This window comes from Morone saxatilis, unplaced genomic scaffold, assembly GCF_004916995.1.
Source record: "Morone saxatilis isolate NCDOM2014 unplaced genomic scaffold, NCSU_SB_2.0 Contig2, whole genome shotgun sequence".
Classification (NCBI taxonomy): domain Eukaryota; kingdom Metazoa; phylum Chordata; class Actinopteri; family Moronidae; genus Morone; species Morone saxatilis.
In genome coordinates, this window is record NW_023339762.1 from 19,158,794 (window position 1) to 19,173,744 (window position 14,951).

General features: G+C 41.2%; 1 protein-coding gene across 1 annotated transcript in view; it reads left to right on the forward strand.

Moving 5' to 3' along the window:
• The window catches only part of LOC118330417 (nuclear factor of activated T-cells 5-like), a 22,312-nt gene that overhangs the window by 1,061 nt on the left and 6,300 nt on the right, over positions 1-14,951 (forward strand). The window contains exons 2-11 of the mRNA XM_035664927.1: positions 8,073-8,201; positions 10,529-11,159; positions 11,309-11,492; positions 12,053-12,243; positions 12,381-12,553; positions 12,921-13,055; positions 13,168-13,220; positions 13,369-13,501; positions 13,870-14,054; positions 14,143-14,831. Coding sequence (XP_035520820.1) covers positions 8,073-8,201; positions 10,529-11,159; positions 11,309-11,492; positions 12,053-12,243; positions 12,381-12,553; positions 12,921-13,055; positions 13,168-13,220; positions 13,369-13,501; positions 13,870-14,054; positions 14,143-14,831 — 2,503 coding nt within the window. The remainder of the gene's footprint in view (positions 1-8,072; positions 8,202-10,528; positions 11,160-11,308; positions 11,493-12,052; positions 12,244-12,380; positions 12,554-12,920; positions 13,056-13,167; positions 13,221-13,368; positions 13,502-13,869; positions 14,055-14,142; positions 14,832-14,951) is intronic.

Consider the following 14,951-nt stretch of genomic DNA (forward strand, 5'->3'; position numbering starts at 1 on the left):
AAACACTTGTATAGAAAATAAGAGAGAGGAAAAAAGAGGGAAAAAATACAGTATAAGATAAACAATAAACTCTAAGCTGAATGCAGAAAGTAAACAATAATATTTCTGTCTGACGCCTTTACAAAGCTTATTACAGTCGACTGTTATGTTGTTATTATGGGGGGTGTTGCTGCATTACAGGAGCTGTGCAGGCGTTCAGCAGCACTTTGCAGGTTAATTTCCTCCGTTAACACCTCTAATAACTTCACACATGTAAAGAAATGTTGTGTCTGTGAATCTGCCACTCAACACTGGCAGCAGCGATCATACTATTGCTTATTCATAAGTCCTGTATGTTTCGTACTGCTCTTAAAAGGGGTAATTTGAGCTGCATGGGTCTCTGCGTTTTGCTGGGGCGCTGATGGATAGCAGGGCTTCCTGTGTTATTCTACCCCCTGTTCTTAGATGTAGTCCATATTTTTGATCATTAGTGATCATCTCTTCAGTCAGAGATTGCTGTATTTAATGTCCTCTTACCTGTTTTTTTATCTAAACGTCACTTAACCTCATTGACCAGTGGGTCCGATGCAGCCGACTCGATGGAGATGCTGATTGAGCAAGTTACTTCATGTGGCTTCAAAATTGAGAATTTTAGAGTGTGATTGCAATTAAAGGATCACTGTGTATCATCTAGGGGTGTAGGTGCAGATTACAACCCCCTTGCCTCACCCTCCCAATCCAAGTGTGTAGGAGAAACTATGGTTGTCGTAGAAGGCCGATCCTGTCTACAGCCGGTATTTGGTTTGCCCTTTCTGGGCAACTGTAGGCAGCGGCTCATTCGAAGGTAACGAAAACACAATTATTGTTATTTTTTAGTTTACTGTACGACTGGCGAATGAAAACCTATTAAGATTATATTCCATATTCTTCCAATAGATCCTCATAAAGGTTACACGCTGGGCCTTTAGATAGTTAATGCTATTATTTTTTGTCCTGATTGCCCACCCATACTGGCTGATATGTATAGGGTGCTCATGAGTTAGCAGAAAGCGTTGCTCTGTGACCCTGAAATTGTCAGTTGAGCCTGCCATATGGTCACTGTATCACATGGTGACTGTTTATTTATATCTCTGGTGTGTGTGTGCTCACATTGGGGTCAAGTTGGCAGACATGCTCATCAAAGATATAGTGGCTGACCTCACCTACTGTAAGTCAGAGAGGGGTCAGCTGGCCATGTTGGGTTTGGCTGGTCGTGGTTTTTTTTGGCTCAAAATGAGCCAAACGTGAACCTTTAATAGTGACCTATTGGACTCTCTTTAGAGTGGAAAGTAAATAGTGATAGAAATAATTATTATAATTATTTATCTTTTAGCAGATGCATCTCTAGGATTTGTATATCTTCCAACGCTAACTGAAAGTAATGATTTTAATGCTATGTTTCTATGTGTCAATGTGAATCACAAAGGGGGTCTGAATGCAATGCAGTCAAACATATTATTATATTACAAAAGAAATGTTCAGACCACATTATTAGTTACATAATGGCCACTCATGACAGATCTTTTTATGGCATTGTGTTTAAAATATACATCGAAAGGAAATTCTAAACACCTACTCAGTCTGGCTACAAGACTTTATGGCTGGGAACCTCATGACTCAGTCCCGAATTAATTAATTCTGTTATTCTGATTTTATTACGTAAATATTCCTACTGCATCCCAAGTTTTGATTTGAATACCTTCTAAGTGTGTAGGAGAAACTACAGTGGCCATAAAAACCATGAAAGGTCCTATCTAGTGCCAGCGTTTGTCCATTCTGGGCTACTGTAGAAACACTTCCCATTCTAAGGTAATAAAAACACAACACATCTTATTTTCAGGTGTTTATAAATGAATGCAAACATTCCTATGAATAGTATATTCCCATTCTGCCAGTGGATTCTCCTAAATGTTTCATACTGGACCTGTAAGGGTTTCTGTTGGACATCATTCATATTTTATTTTCCTAAATGTAATGTGATTATCTTATCCTGCTCTCTCTTTAAAGTGTTTTCGTTTAGATTAATGAATAATCCAAAAAGTCTCAGTCTCAGTCAGCAGAGGAAAAAAGTCTTGCATCAGTGTGAGAAACTTGAGCTGTGGCATCAGTTTGTGCGATTTAGATTCCTTTGAGTGCGACAGCCACACAGGACATGCATCGCAGCTCCATCTAGGTTTGGTCTGACCACTAAATAACAATTTAGTGCACAATAGGTGTTAATTTGTATAGATACTTCACTGGAAACAGTTAGTGAACACTTTTCTTTGGGATAACTTCTTCAGGAGAAAGTAGTTCCAAAATTGTTCACAGTGCAATTTGTGGATTGTCCAAACAAAAGCGGACTTCTGGACAGATGCTGTGATTTGAGGTAGTTTGTCAAATCTGTGAGCCCCAAAAATGAAACTCCATTCACTTCCATTGTGTTGGACACCAGATACGGTAACTATGAAATGAGCGTACCAAAGGCTGGATAAATAAAACTATCCGCATGGGTAGATATCTCTTGCGGTAAGTAAGAAAATATTTGTGAATCATCGCATTAGGGCTTGTTTTCTCAGCTCCAGAACAAGCCTTTTGTTGTGTCATGAATGTTTGTACAATGTGAGAACCACCCTGCGAATTCATCATTGTGAACATGAAATCTGAATTAGTTTTTGTTCTGTTCTATTTCATTGTGCTTGAACGGAGTTGGATGCATCCATTAGGCTCTGTTTACAGTCACCTGAGACATATGAGAAGGATTGAAAGTCCGCCTTGGTAATAATGCTTTAAAAGCTTGCTGCCTCGTAACTTTTATTTTTATTGACACATCCACGTCTGGATGTTTGTGATTGTGTATTCACTGCACCAAGCCAGTGGTTCATTCAGGATAGGTTGACTTGAGAAAGGTCAAAAATACATATGCCATGAATTACTGTATCTCTGGGGGGAAATGTAAAGTACATGGTTGTAACTGGGTTATATCTTAAGTTGAAACCACCCATCTGGTTTATTCATCTACATAAACAGGCACATGGAGAACCAAATAGAGTATCCAGCCATTTCTTGCTAGTATAATTCAGTTTCAAGGTAAACAGAGATGGTATAAATAGCCAAAAATGGCATTCTTTGTGGTTTGAGTGCAGTGAGTAGCTCCTCTGTCTGTGCACTGGCTTGAGCATATCGTTATGTGTTCAAGAGTGTAATTAAAGCAGCCATTATTGGGCACTGAGATACATTCTTGGTCTGCATATTTTTTCATTTGCAACAAAAACATCGCCCTCGTGAATTGTCTATTCATCTGTCATCCCCCATCTTAGCCCCAAGCCAGCTGCAAAGAATAAAAATGGACTAGTGGCCTTGCCATTTGGCAAAACCTTTTGAGGCATGTGTAATGTGAGCCATGCATAACTATGAGATGAGGTAATTTAATTGTTCTAAGTGTAGGTTAAAGTCAGTCCGCCCCCTGGCTGGCTAGAGTGTTGCAGCCTACTTTTTTGGGCATACTCTGCTCTGACGAGCTTGCAGAGCTGTGCACATAAACTTGTACAGATGTCATCTGACTTCTATAAAAGCTAATGGAGCCCAACATCAAAAGCCATTCCCTGAACATTATCAGTGTCCACTGTGCTTGTTGGGGCAGTGGAAAATGTAACTCTTCAAACGAGATTTACCTGAGTCAATAGTAACCTTTTATTTTCTCTTGTAAACTAATTTTCTGTATCTTTTCCTTGACAATCAAACAGTTTGATTAACATGTTTACATAGTTCACAGGAAAGTCATTTCTCCAGTAACCACAAATTATATAATGTGTTTAGTCTGTTGTGTACTGCGAGGACGTGTGCAACCCTAGAGAAATTATTCTGTCCACAAAATAAGAGAAGAAAAGAAAAAAAGGACTTTCATAGTGTTAAATGTTGATGATAAATAGAGCTTTGTATCGAAACTCAACAATGTTCTTGTCCCAAACGTAATGTGACGGTAGAATGGAATATCAAAAACCATCAAGTACCAAAAGTGAGCATCAAACCGTCTGATTCTTCCTGCGTATTACTGTGATCGTTGTCCATTCTGTGTACAGCTGTTTTACAACAATTAATACAATAAAACACACATTTGTTTATACTCAGGAGGGTGTGTTACCAAAAGTATTGATCTTCTTTAATTCTTTCCTCTTTAAGTTTCCACCCCACAAGACACGCCACAGTTTGTATATACAAATATGGTTTTGCATCCTGTCAGTACATGGGCAGTCGGGCGCAAGTAAATTCAAAACACAGAATGAAATGCAGATTTTGCATTTACATACACAAATAACCCAGAATGATTGAGCAACAATGCACGGTAATCAATTTGTGCTTGCACTGATTATATTATATAATAGATTTAAACTAAATGTTATATGTAACTACACTAAACGTATCAGTGCACATGTAAACAAACACACTGACAGATGGCAGACAATCAAAGTAATCTCTCTCATTGACTTAAATAGTCCCCCTCCCCATACTGACGCTATAAAATGCCCTTCATCTGGTAACATTCATCCATTTGGGCAGGTTTCCTATTAGTGGGATTGCTGAGAATATTTTAAACAAGCTAAAACTATGAAGTAGAACATTTTAGGTAGGTATTTTAGGAGTGTAAAGCTTTCAGTGTTACTTCCCTGATTTTCAGTTTGGAGAACCTCCTACACCACTAGACTGAAAAGCAACCTTACTACCCGTGAAGGGCTTTATAAATTAGCGCATGTTTCCTGTCAGTATGTTAAAAACAATCTCCTTTTTTAGATTATTAGCTTACCTCACTATACAAATTCAATTCAGAAGCCTACGATAGATAGGAGTAGATACTGTATGCCGATATAACATCATCAGTTACATGACAACCGGGATAGCTGAGTGTAACTGCTGTCTTGATAGTCACAAATATATATGAGCAGTCAGTAACGGGTTTGAATGGCAATAGTTGGGTAGAGGAGGGAGGAGAGTTAAAACAGACAGTTCCCCGCAGCCCAACAGGGTTGTCTATGTGAAACAGAAGAAAAAAATATCCCTCACCCTCACTGCCTGGTTGGTCACAACCTCCCCAACCACAAGGCAAACAATAAAGTTATTATGCTTTTTCTGACTCACAGTTAATACCTGCTGGGATATTTAAACAACGGAGTATTGTTGCTGTGGCTAAGATTAACTTTTGGTCGCTCCTAGCAGCAGCACAGCCCTACCATAAGTTATAACTTACACCTGAAACTCTCGACCTGCTTTATGAACGACTAATTAAGAGTTAACTAAGGCCTACAACACTTTTTACTGTCAGGAATATTCACTTTTAGTCACAGGCACTCTTTTAGGATTCTTTCACACTCAACCTGTTTGGTTAAAACGGACCCTGGTGTGTTTTCCTTATTAGTGCAGTTCGTTTGGGTTGGTGTGATCGATCCCACAGTAATAATTCCTGAATAATTATGCCTACTTTTAGTCCTGTCTGTATGTCATTTTTCCTAACATGCAGTTGATTTGCATACTAGTAAAGAAATAATCTTTGTGACACCAGAAAACATTAAAGTGCTACATAAACTTTTGTTAGTGATTACAATTTAATTGCTAATGAGGCAGGATGACAATCACCAAAACGGTCCAATCAATAAGTTACATGTCAATCTGTATTCATTCGTTGAAAGAAACCAGGAACCAGACCAGAGATAAAATCTCATGTTGGAAACTCAGCTGAGGACGAGTTAAACCTCCGGAAGCGTTGTTACACCTTCATAAAAAATGAAATGAAAACGGTAGCATACTGTACAGTTACTGTTTGAATGTTTAAGAATGAGCTGCGCTTGGATGGAAACGGCGACAGAGACGTGCCAAAGGAATTCCAAAATAAAGGTGTAATGTTTTCTCTAACAGGATCTATAGATTGATCATTGAGTCCACTACATAGCATATCCTGTTTCTGTATGACTTGTCCTTGTGGATCTCATATTTTCATATGGTGCAAAATTCAGACTTATCTGCTCGGCTGTGAATTCTTACAAAATGGTCCCGTTAAGAGCATAATGGAAATATGTGTAAGCAGAAACTACAGACTGTTAAAATGTGTTACAGAATTGTATTGTAAATAAAATCTCAATTGTATATTTCTGTTTGTGCTGCTTTGCTCTGTGACCTGCAAGTACCCGGGGAGAGTGAGTAACTTATGTCCTATTCAGACATGCATTACGATGCATGTCTTCCAACCTGGCTTTGTGACCCCGACTCCCCCCGCCTTCCCCCCGACCCCCTGGCTTGTGAAGATGCCCAGCTTGGTGAACAGCCATATCTGTTGTCTTCATTATGTAACATATTTCCATTTTTTAGCAGAAGTATGTATGCAGTGGGCCACTACTGCACTACATGTCGTGTTAGTGTGTGAAAGGTGATGACATTCGTTCATATGTGAATGCTGTCCTTTGCATATGAATAGGTTCCAGGCGGGTTGAACACACATCATGTACACATCTCCTTTGTGAAAGGGCCAGTAGTCAAGACTGAGGTCATGTTGGGTTGCCAGTCAATCTGTAATACAGCCATGCACAAAGACTCTATTTTCACACCATGAACAAAGCACAACAGACACAGATGGAGGGCTCTAGTGAGGATTATGCACACTTTGCTGTTTGCTCCAAGAGCACATTAAAGGTCATTATTTGGGCTGTTTTCATCTGGGTTTATTTAGATCTCTTGTTTGGTATCCTATTTTCAAAGTTGTGTAAACACTGTTAAAGTGAAAGTTCACTCAAAATGACATTATTGACAATAGTCTACAGATCTCACTGCGAACTGTTTCACCGAGAGACGCTTTTTACTTTTCTGTCTGCACAGGACACTGTTCACAACAAGATCTGTGAATTATCACAACTCTTTATTTGGAAAGAAAGCTGCTCAGGACAAATGTAATTTTTTGTTACTTTGGCACAGCAAACCCAATGCCACTCAGCTCTGCTGTAATGGGATTTGCTGCAGGCTACATCTTCAAGTCCTTTAGATGGAAAAACAAGTTTTATTGTATCTTTGAGGGATTCACTCTGGATAAGCATTAGACAGCCTCCATCTCAATGCTTTAATGTTTGCCTTTCTGTGTACTAGAGCACTGTGTAGATCTTTGTGTGAACTCTGGTGACTTTGTGTTGTCACTCCTCCAACAGTCACTCCTTCACGTCACAGAAGTGCGAGATCATGTGTCCTGTCAGTTTTACCATTGTGCTGGTGCCAAGTCATAGCCGAGTATCAGATGACTACTACACATGCTGGGAGCTGCCGATGCACAGCTGAAATATCCATGTCAGGGTGTTGATGGATCGCTGTTTCTTAGCAACCAGACTACCTAATCATGTGTTTATCTGCCATCAAATGTGGTTTACTCCACTGTAGCTGCTGTGGTTGGTTATAGTCTTCTAGGAAACCTCTTACCATCAAATATCCAGGAATGTCTCAGTGGGTCTTATTACACTAAACTGCATGGAAAGCTAATTTAGTTTATCATAAGATAGCCTGTGTTGTGTCAGTGTTGACGGCAGACTTTTATTTTTTTTTGCATATGTGGGTGAGGGGAGTAGTTTTGCTATTACCACCAGGATTTCATCAACAGCAGTGAAATCAACTATTAACACCGTTACATTTTGTGATGAAAATACATTGACTATTTCAGAAGATAAGTTGAATTTAGTTCAGTTCATTTTTTTTAAACCAGCATCTTGCTGTTATTAGTGGTACTGCATCTTCTGCTTCAGTCTGTTTGATATGGAACCCTTGAGTACATATTAATGTACGCTTGATGTTCAACTTGTTAACTATCTTAAGTTAACTGACAGCAAAAGCAGATATTGTTTTAACCTCTTTGAGTCATTTTACCATAAAGGTTTTTTGTATTCCAGTTGGCTCCATTTCTGAACAGATTTAAGGCAGAACTGCTGAACTCGAACCTACCAGAAGAGGACAACCTTTTCTAGTTACTTGGTGCTGTAACAAACAATACATTTGATTTATGTTTTTCCGAACCTAATTTATCTTCTCCTGCTCATCCTTTATGACAGAGTCGGTATATGACCTCCTCCCCAAAGAGCTCCAGCTCCAGCCGTCGTCCACCCAGACAGACCCAGCCACCATGAGCCAGAAGAGTGGGGGAGAGGCGGGACCTCCCCCCTCTGCAGCCTTGGCCTCAGGTGAGCTACCTGCTCAGTCCATGAAAACCATGATCTGGGATCAGTTTCCCCTTGCCCAAACTGTTACCCAAAACAGTAGGGGGAGAAGAAACTAACATGGCCTTGTATCAGTGTCTGGGGGCAACTTCACCCTTTCACCAATTTATGAGACAATTAATATTTGAGATTACTAAGGTAATACTAAGGTATTTTAATGCTGCAGGCAAGACGAGGCACAGTCACATTAGATTTCACTCGGGTATATCAGGGATTTTTGCTCGTTCCACAAGGCTATGGTAGTGCCATCTGAGGGTAGGGGGCAGAGTGTTAAAGCAGATTTTAACAGTTGGACTCAAGATGTATTTAAATATATTTTGGGATTTTCAAATTTTCCATTATTGTGCTGTATTAAAGAAACCACCATTAGTGGATACCTGATGTGTCATTGTGTCAGTTAGGTTACCCTGTTTAATAATTTAGATGTTTGTGGGACAAACATCTTCTCTTATAATCCTAGCAGCATGGGAAGAGGCATTGCTTACCTTGGCTCTGTGTGTTGGGCCTTTTTGATATTCACAGCAGCTGCAATAAGTGCCTGCAGCTCTTCACTTAATAAAACTAATTGATTAAAAACAGATGTATTTAAAATTTTGTTTTAGACCAGCTTCTAATTCAGTTAATATCTAACTAATCTATACTATGCAAGTGGCAGAAATAGTGCCTATGTAATAAGGGTCATACACAGTCCTCTTTTCCTGTAAAGCTCTGACTAACAGCTCAAAGTACTGTTGAGTTTGCATTATCAGCATGCTAACATAGCTTGTTCTTTCTCATTTCATTCTTTTTTTTTTCAGTAGCACTTTACCCTGCTTGTGCTTTAATGTTTGTTTTTTTCACTCTGCTTTTTAGGCCTCTAGAAATATATGTAAGTTCTCCAGCTTTAGAGATGCAGCAAAAACCCATGCATCATAACCAGTGCTGCTGATCCACTATTGTCCTTTGGCTTAACCAATCATCTCAGACATCCCTCATGTTATGACATTATATGACATCCCAGTGTCTGTGTGTTAACACTTTCTCTCTGAAGGTGACAGTATTGTTAGGTTTTTGTTTTAAATGCCTTAACAAGTGCCTAATGCAGAAACAGCCTATGCACATTTGTCACTGAAACATACTCTTTTACATACTCATACAACAATAGGCTACAGGATTAATCTACTTCCATGTTTCAAAGCAACTTTCAAAGCGACATTCTCAGAAATTATGATGGTTCTGTCTCTTCATGAAACAGTGAAGTTGCCCCTAACAATGGTTGGACTGTCTTTTTTAAATATCATTTTGCAAACCAAAGGAATATAGTCTGATCTTGGATCATGGTTCAGGGCAGCCAATATCAGCTAAAACTGTGAAGGATTCTAGTCTTGAGTTTCATCTAGACAGCAAACTAACTGATCAACAGTCATGTTGGAAGAGAGCGCTTTTGTTAATGCTACCTTTTAACTATCCTGTCTGACCCAGCTGGCCTTAAGCAGTGCTGATCAAAAGCATGACTACTGTAATGTCCTTCAGATCATCATTAACCAAATACACATGCTTCAAAGTGTCTATAAATGATCAACTTCAAAAGTTACTCCTTCCTTCAGTGTATTAACTCATCCAATTTACTGATTGACAGAAGTTGAATCTTGAATGATCAGCTCTCTTGTTGCTCATTGGCTGTCTCGTTTTTATTGCAGGAAGTTCCCTCTGAGGCAGGGAGTGTCTGCATATAAAATGGTCTGCAGTTCACTGCTCCATAGGTCAGAGGCTTGTTTATTCTGTCTCCATGGCTACGCTCAGTCCCAACCAAATCTTCCAATTGGCATGCGCAAACTACTGTTTACTACTGAATGCACATTGCACCAACTGTACTGTAACCCTGGCAAATTTAATTTGGCGCCACATTACCAGCTTGCAAATTTGGCTGTACAAGAAAAGTTTGACCAGATTTTGTTATGTTTCTTTCTGGCAATGTGTATGTAACAATTTGTAGCTTGCTTTTGTTTTTGTAAACAAAGCATGTCAGTTTTGTCACATTGATTTTAATTGAGAGAGGTTTTGTAGGAATCAAAACATTGTGGGACCTATAGTACCCTTCTCAACTTTAACTTCAGAATATTTGATCAATGCTTGACAGCTCTCGCATGCACAGTGAGAGCACATAACCCACAATAGTCTGTTGAAATTAGAGTTGGGAAGAGGGGAAATCAATACAAATCATGCACAAATTCAGCTGCTTGAATGGGACTGCTAGCCTGCTCTGTGCTGAACATCTGTACTTACTTATTTATCTGTATATACTACTACAGATGCCACATCCTCCACCTCCAGCCCCTCTGCCTCTTCCTCCCTGGCCATGGGAGTCCCATCCACTGGCTCCTCTACCTCATCCTCAGACCATCTCAAGGTTCCCCAGCATCTCCACTCCACCGGAGGGGATGGAGCTGGAGCTTCAGAGATGCAAAGTATGGAAGGTGCTGTATCTGCCCCCAGCAGAGGCAACAGTGGAGCAAACACTGCGACAGGAGACATAGGGTCAGGAGTGTTGTCAGGGCTGGGAGTCCAGCAGCTTCAGAACACCCCATCAAAACGGAGGCCTGTGTTGAGCATATCCCCGCCACCTGAGGATCTATTTGATGACAGCCAGATGTCTTGCCAAGAGGAGCCTACTGTAGCTGGTCCACCAGGTCCAGACTCTGAGCATAGCAGCAGCATGTGGGCTGATGACTCCGTCTCCAACTTCAGCTTGATCAGCTCCATCTCCTACAACGACAACACAGAGGTGCCGCGCAAGTCTAGAAAACGCACCCCTCGTCAGCGGCCTGGCCCCAAGCCTGCTCCTCTGGAGGACAGCATGGATGTGTTTGATGCTGACAGTGCCAAGGCCCCTCACTTTGTCCTATCCCAGCTGGGCACAGACAAGACCAGTCCCATAGCCAGGTGGGGTGACTCTGTTCCAGTGCACATTCTGCCAGCATTTTCACAGAGTATCTGTCCAGGAATACAGAAACGGTCATTTAATTTAGTTTTTGGGGTAATAGAATTTCTTGAAGTCATATTAATGTCATGTGATTTTTGTTGCCCTGCAGCTCTCTTGAGTCAGGGACTGCAGTAAAAGGTGGGTCACTGTCTACTCAGTTCCCCCAGAGGAGTGATGGGAAGGAGCTAAAGATCCTGGTGCAGCCAGAGACTCAGCACAGAGCTCGCTATCTGACAGAAGGCAGCAGAGGGTCTGTCAAAGACCGCACACAGCAGGGATTCCCCACTGTCAAGGTTGGACAAAGAAAGCCACTGACCGCTTCTTGACACAGGAAATACACCTTCATTCAGATTGACTAAATAAGGCAAAAAGAAGCTCTGAGTACTGTTCACCACATATGAATGCTCATACCATTTCAGACACATCTGAAGCATTCACTCATCAATACCCATGAGCACATTAGCTACTTCAAACCTTTATTTTCAAATGGGTAATTTGATATACTTCAACATGGCACATAATATTTTAACAAATTTACAACATATACAAGTTTAACAGAGCAAACAGATAAAGGATCCTTACCTGTTATTGATACTTCTGGGCAGGGAAGTGAGGAAATAGCACCTGCCCTTAATTCAGTAATAAGGCAAAAAAGGGTTAAGCCATTTTTTGTGGCACTCGGTTGCTTTAGCAAGAAACCTTTACTTTTTATACATTTCTTATTACTCTATGACTGGTATGCTTTGGGCATCAAACAACATTATTCTTTAGTAGTGTTATGTTTTTCTATTTTTTAGTAAAGGTCAAGTTATTTGTACACAATATCTTAGTTTTTTCCTTCTTTTGTCCCCAGTTGGAGGGTGTGAGTGAACCAGTTGTGCTACAGGTGTTCGTAGCGAACGATGCAGGCAGAATAAAACCTCACGGTTTCTACCAGGCGTGCAGAGTGACGGGACGCAACACCACTGCCTGCAAGGAAGTGGACATAGAGGGCACCACTGTTATTGAGATCCCACTGGAGCCCAGCAATGACATGACACTTGCGTAAGGGGTTATGGCGTTTTGGGGATAATTTGGGATCAGTTAAATTTTTACACACTGATGTTTAAGAAGTACTAACTGTGCTTGTCATGTATTCTCAATCCAAGGCAATCAACAACAATCCTGTGTTGTTTATACAGGGTGGACTGTGTAGGAATTTTGAAGCTGCGTAATGCAGATGTGGAGGCCCGTATAGGTGTGGCAGGGTCCAAGAAGAAGAGCACTCGCGCCAGACTGGCCTTCAGAGTTGGCATTCCCCAACCTGATGGATCTGTACTTACTCTACAGGTCCCTTCATCACCCATCCTCTGCAGTGAGTAGTTCAGGCACAACATGAACTGAAAGAAGAAGCAAGCAGAGAGTAGTATAAACAGAAGTACTGCATGGCCTTGGTGTCCGCAGCTGTCCGTCTATGCATCTGTTTGGGAGTATATTTTAGCCTTTAAGCTACAGGCACCACAAGGCATCATGAAGCTAAATGCTGGGGAATAGTGTTTCCAGTGATTTGTGGTGCCTGGCTTTTGTTAAATAAAGCATTTAGTATGATGGCCATAGATGTTTTAGTTTCATCAGGCCATAGCAATTTCTCTCTTTTTGTTTCAGTCTTCCACATGCCCTCTGGTAAAAACTAGCCCGGATGTCATGTGAGTTTTGATTCTTTGACTTCTGTCATTCTCCAGCCCAGCCAGCAGGAGTGCCAGAGATCCTGAAGAAGAGTCTTCACAGCTGCTCAGTGAGAGGAGGAGATGAAGTTTTCATAATTGGAAAGAACTTCCTCAAAGGAACCAAAGTTATTTTTCAAGAGAACATTGCAGGTGCTTTAGCCAGCTTAATGTTGTCAATGGTGTCAGTGTTGTCCTTGTATCTAATTTGTGTGGATATGGGTTTCTGTGTGTAAACCTCTGATATTTGTTGTTTTATTTGTAGATGATAATTCCTGGCAAGCTGAGGCAAAGATTGACATGGACCTTTTCCATCAGGTAAATGCAACTGAACTGTTGTTTATAATCTTCTGTTTCTCCTTTAATAATATAAGCTACTGTGTAAAACTTCCCTGCTGTCGTTAATCATTGATTGATCATCTCTTCGTGAGATTTTTGTGATTTCCGTTGTGAATCTGTTTTTCAGAACCATTTGATAGTGACAGTCCCTCCGTTCCACAACCAGTCAATCACTTCCCCCGTTTCTGTGGGAATCTTTGTGATGACCAATGCTGGTAGATCACATGACGCCCAGAGCTTCACCTACACTCCAGACTCAGGTACAGCTGATAGTTCAAGTACAGAGGTCACCTAGTTCAGAATTTTGAGCCCACAAGAGGATATTCTCATTTGGTAAAAGGTGTATTTAGGGCTTTATGATTATGGCTAATCTGATAATCACAACTTTAACATACTGTGACCATGTTATATGAGGAAAAAAATGTAATCAAATTTTTATTTGTATAGCGCCAAATCATAACAAATGTATAAATCCACTGTTTTCAGTTAGAGCAGATGCATTTAAGTGAAAGGTTTCAATATTTCTATAATCCAGAATTCGTTAATGATCACATAAACTTAAATCACAATACACTCAAGGTATAGACTTCAGATAACATTTATCCTGTGTTTCCAATTTTACCCTCAGCTGATAACTCAAATATCCGGACAGTAAAAACAGAGGGACCCTCACTGGTCAAGACGTGTATATTTGACGGCCAGATCAAATCTTTATCTTCTGAGAGAACTGACTGTGCTAGTCAGCCTTCCAAACGACAAGAGGACACACCAATGGAAGTGTCGAGCAATCCACCGCCCACAGACGTCTTCAAGGTAAGATACCATTCATTCTGAAGAAAGAGGAACCAGAATTATTTCAGAATTGCAGTTGGTAACATTTTTGTTTCATCTGTTTTCCTAGCCCACCCCTGACCCTCTCGTCTCAGTGCAGCAGACCCTGGAGCTCAGCTCTAGTCCTCATCCAGGTGGAGAGTCCTTTCAGAGCCCAATGCCGCTACAACCCGAAGACGTGGAGCTTCCACAGGCGCCCCCTGTCTTCCCTAGCCTGGAGTCTTTAAGCACTATACAGAAGCAAGACATCGCCCCCACAACCTCCTTCCCAGTGTCGGGAGATACTACAATCCCTCCTGTGACACCCGAAGTCCCTCAGCAATTCCTCAGAGACCCTCAGGATAGCTTGGCTCCTGAGAGTTCTAATAATAGTGGTGGGGTTGTAGTTGTGGCCATGCCCCAGATAGCAACTCCCTCTCAGCCCCAGACACAACAGCCACAGGTTCCCCTGTTCCCGCAGGAAGGGGTGGCACAGCTGGAGAGGGCAGTAAGAGAGCTACAAGCTGGAGGTAACACCACGCTCCAGCAGGTTTTGGAGGCAGCTGTAGCCCAACAGCAGCTTAACTCTGTGCTGTACAGCCCCACACCCTCTGCAGACTCCCTTCAGCAGCACGTCCAGGAGAACATGAATAGCCTTAGATTGGGAACTGCAGATAATTCTCTATCGACACAGCAACAGCTACAGATACAACAGCAACAGCAGATACAGCAGCAACAGCAGCAGCAGCAGCAGATACAGCAGCAGCAGCAGCAGATACAACAACAGCAGCAGCAGCAGCAGATACAACAACAGCAGCAGCAGCAGCCGGCTGCAACAGCAGAGTACAGCAGCAACAGCAGCAGGCAGCAGCAATACAGCAGCAGCAGCAGACGATACAA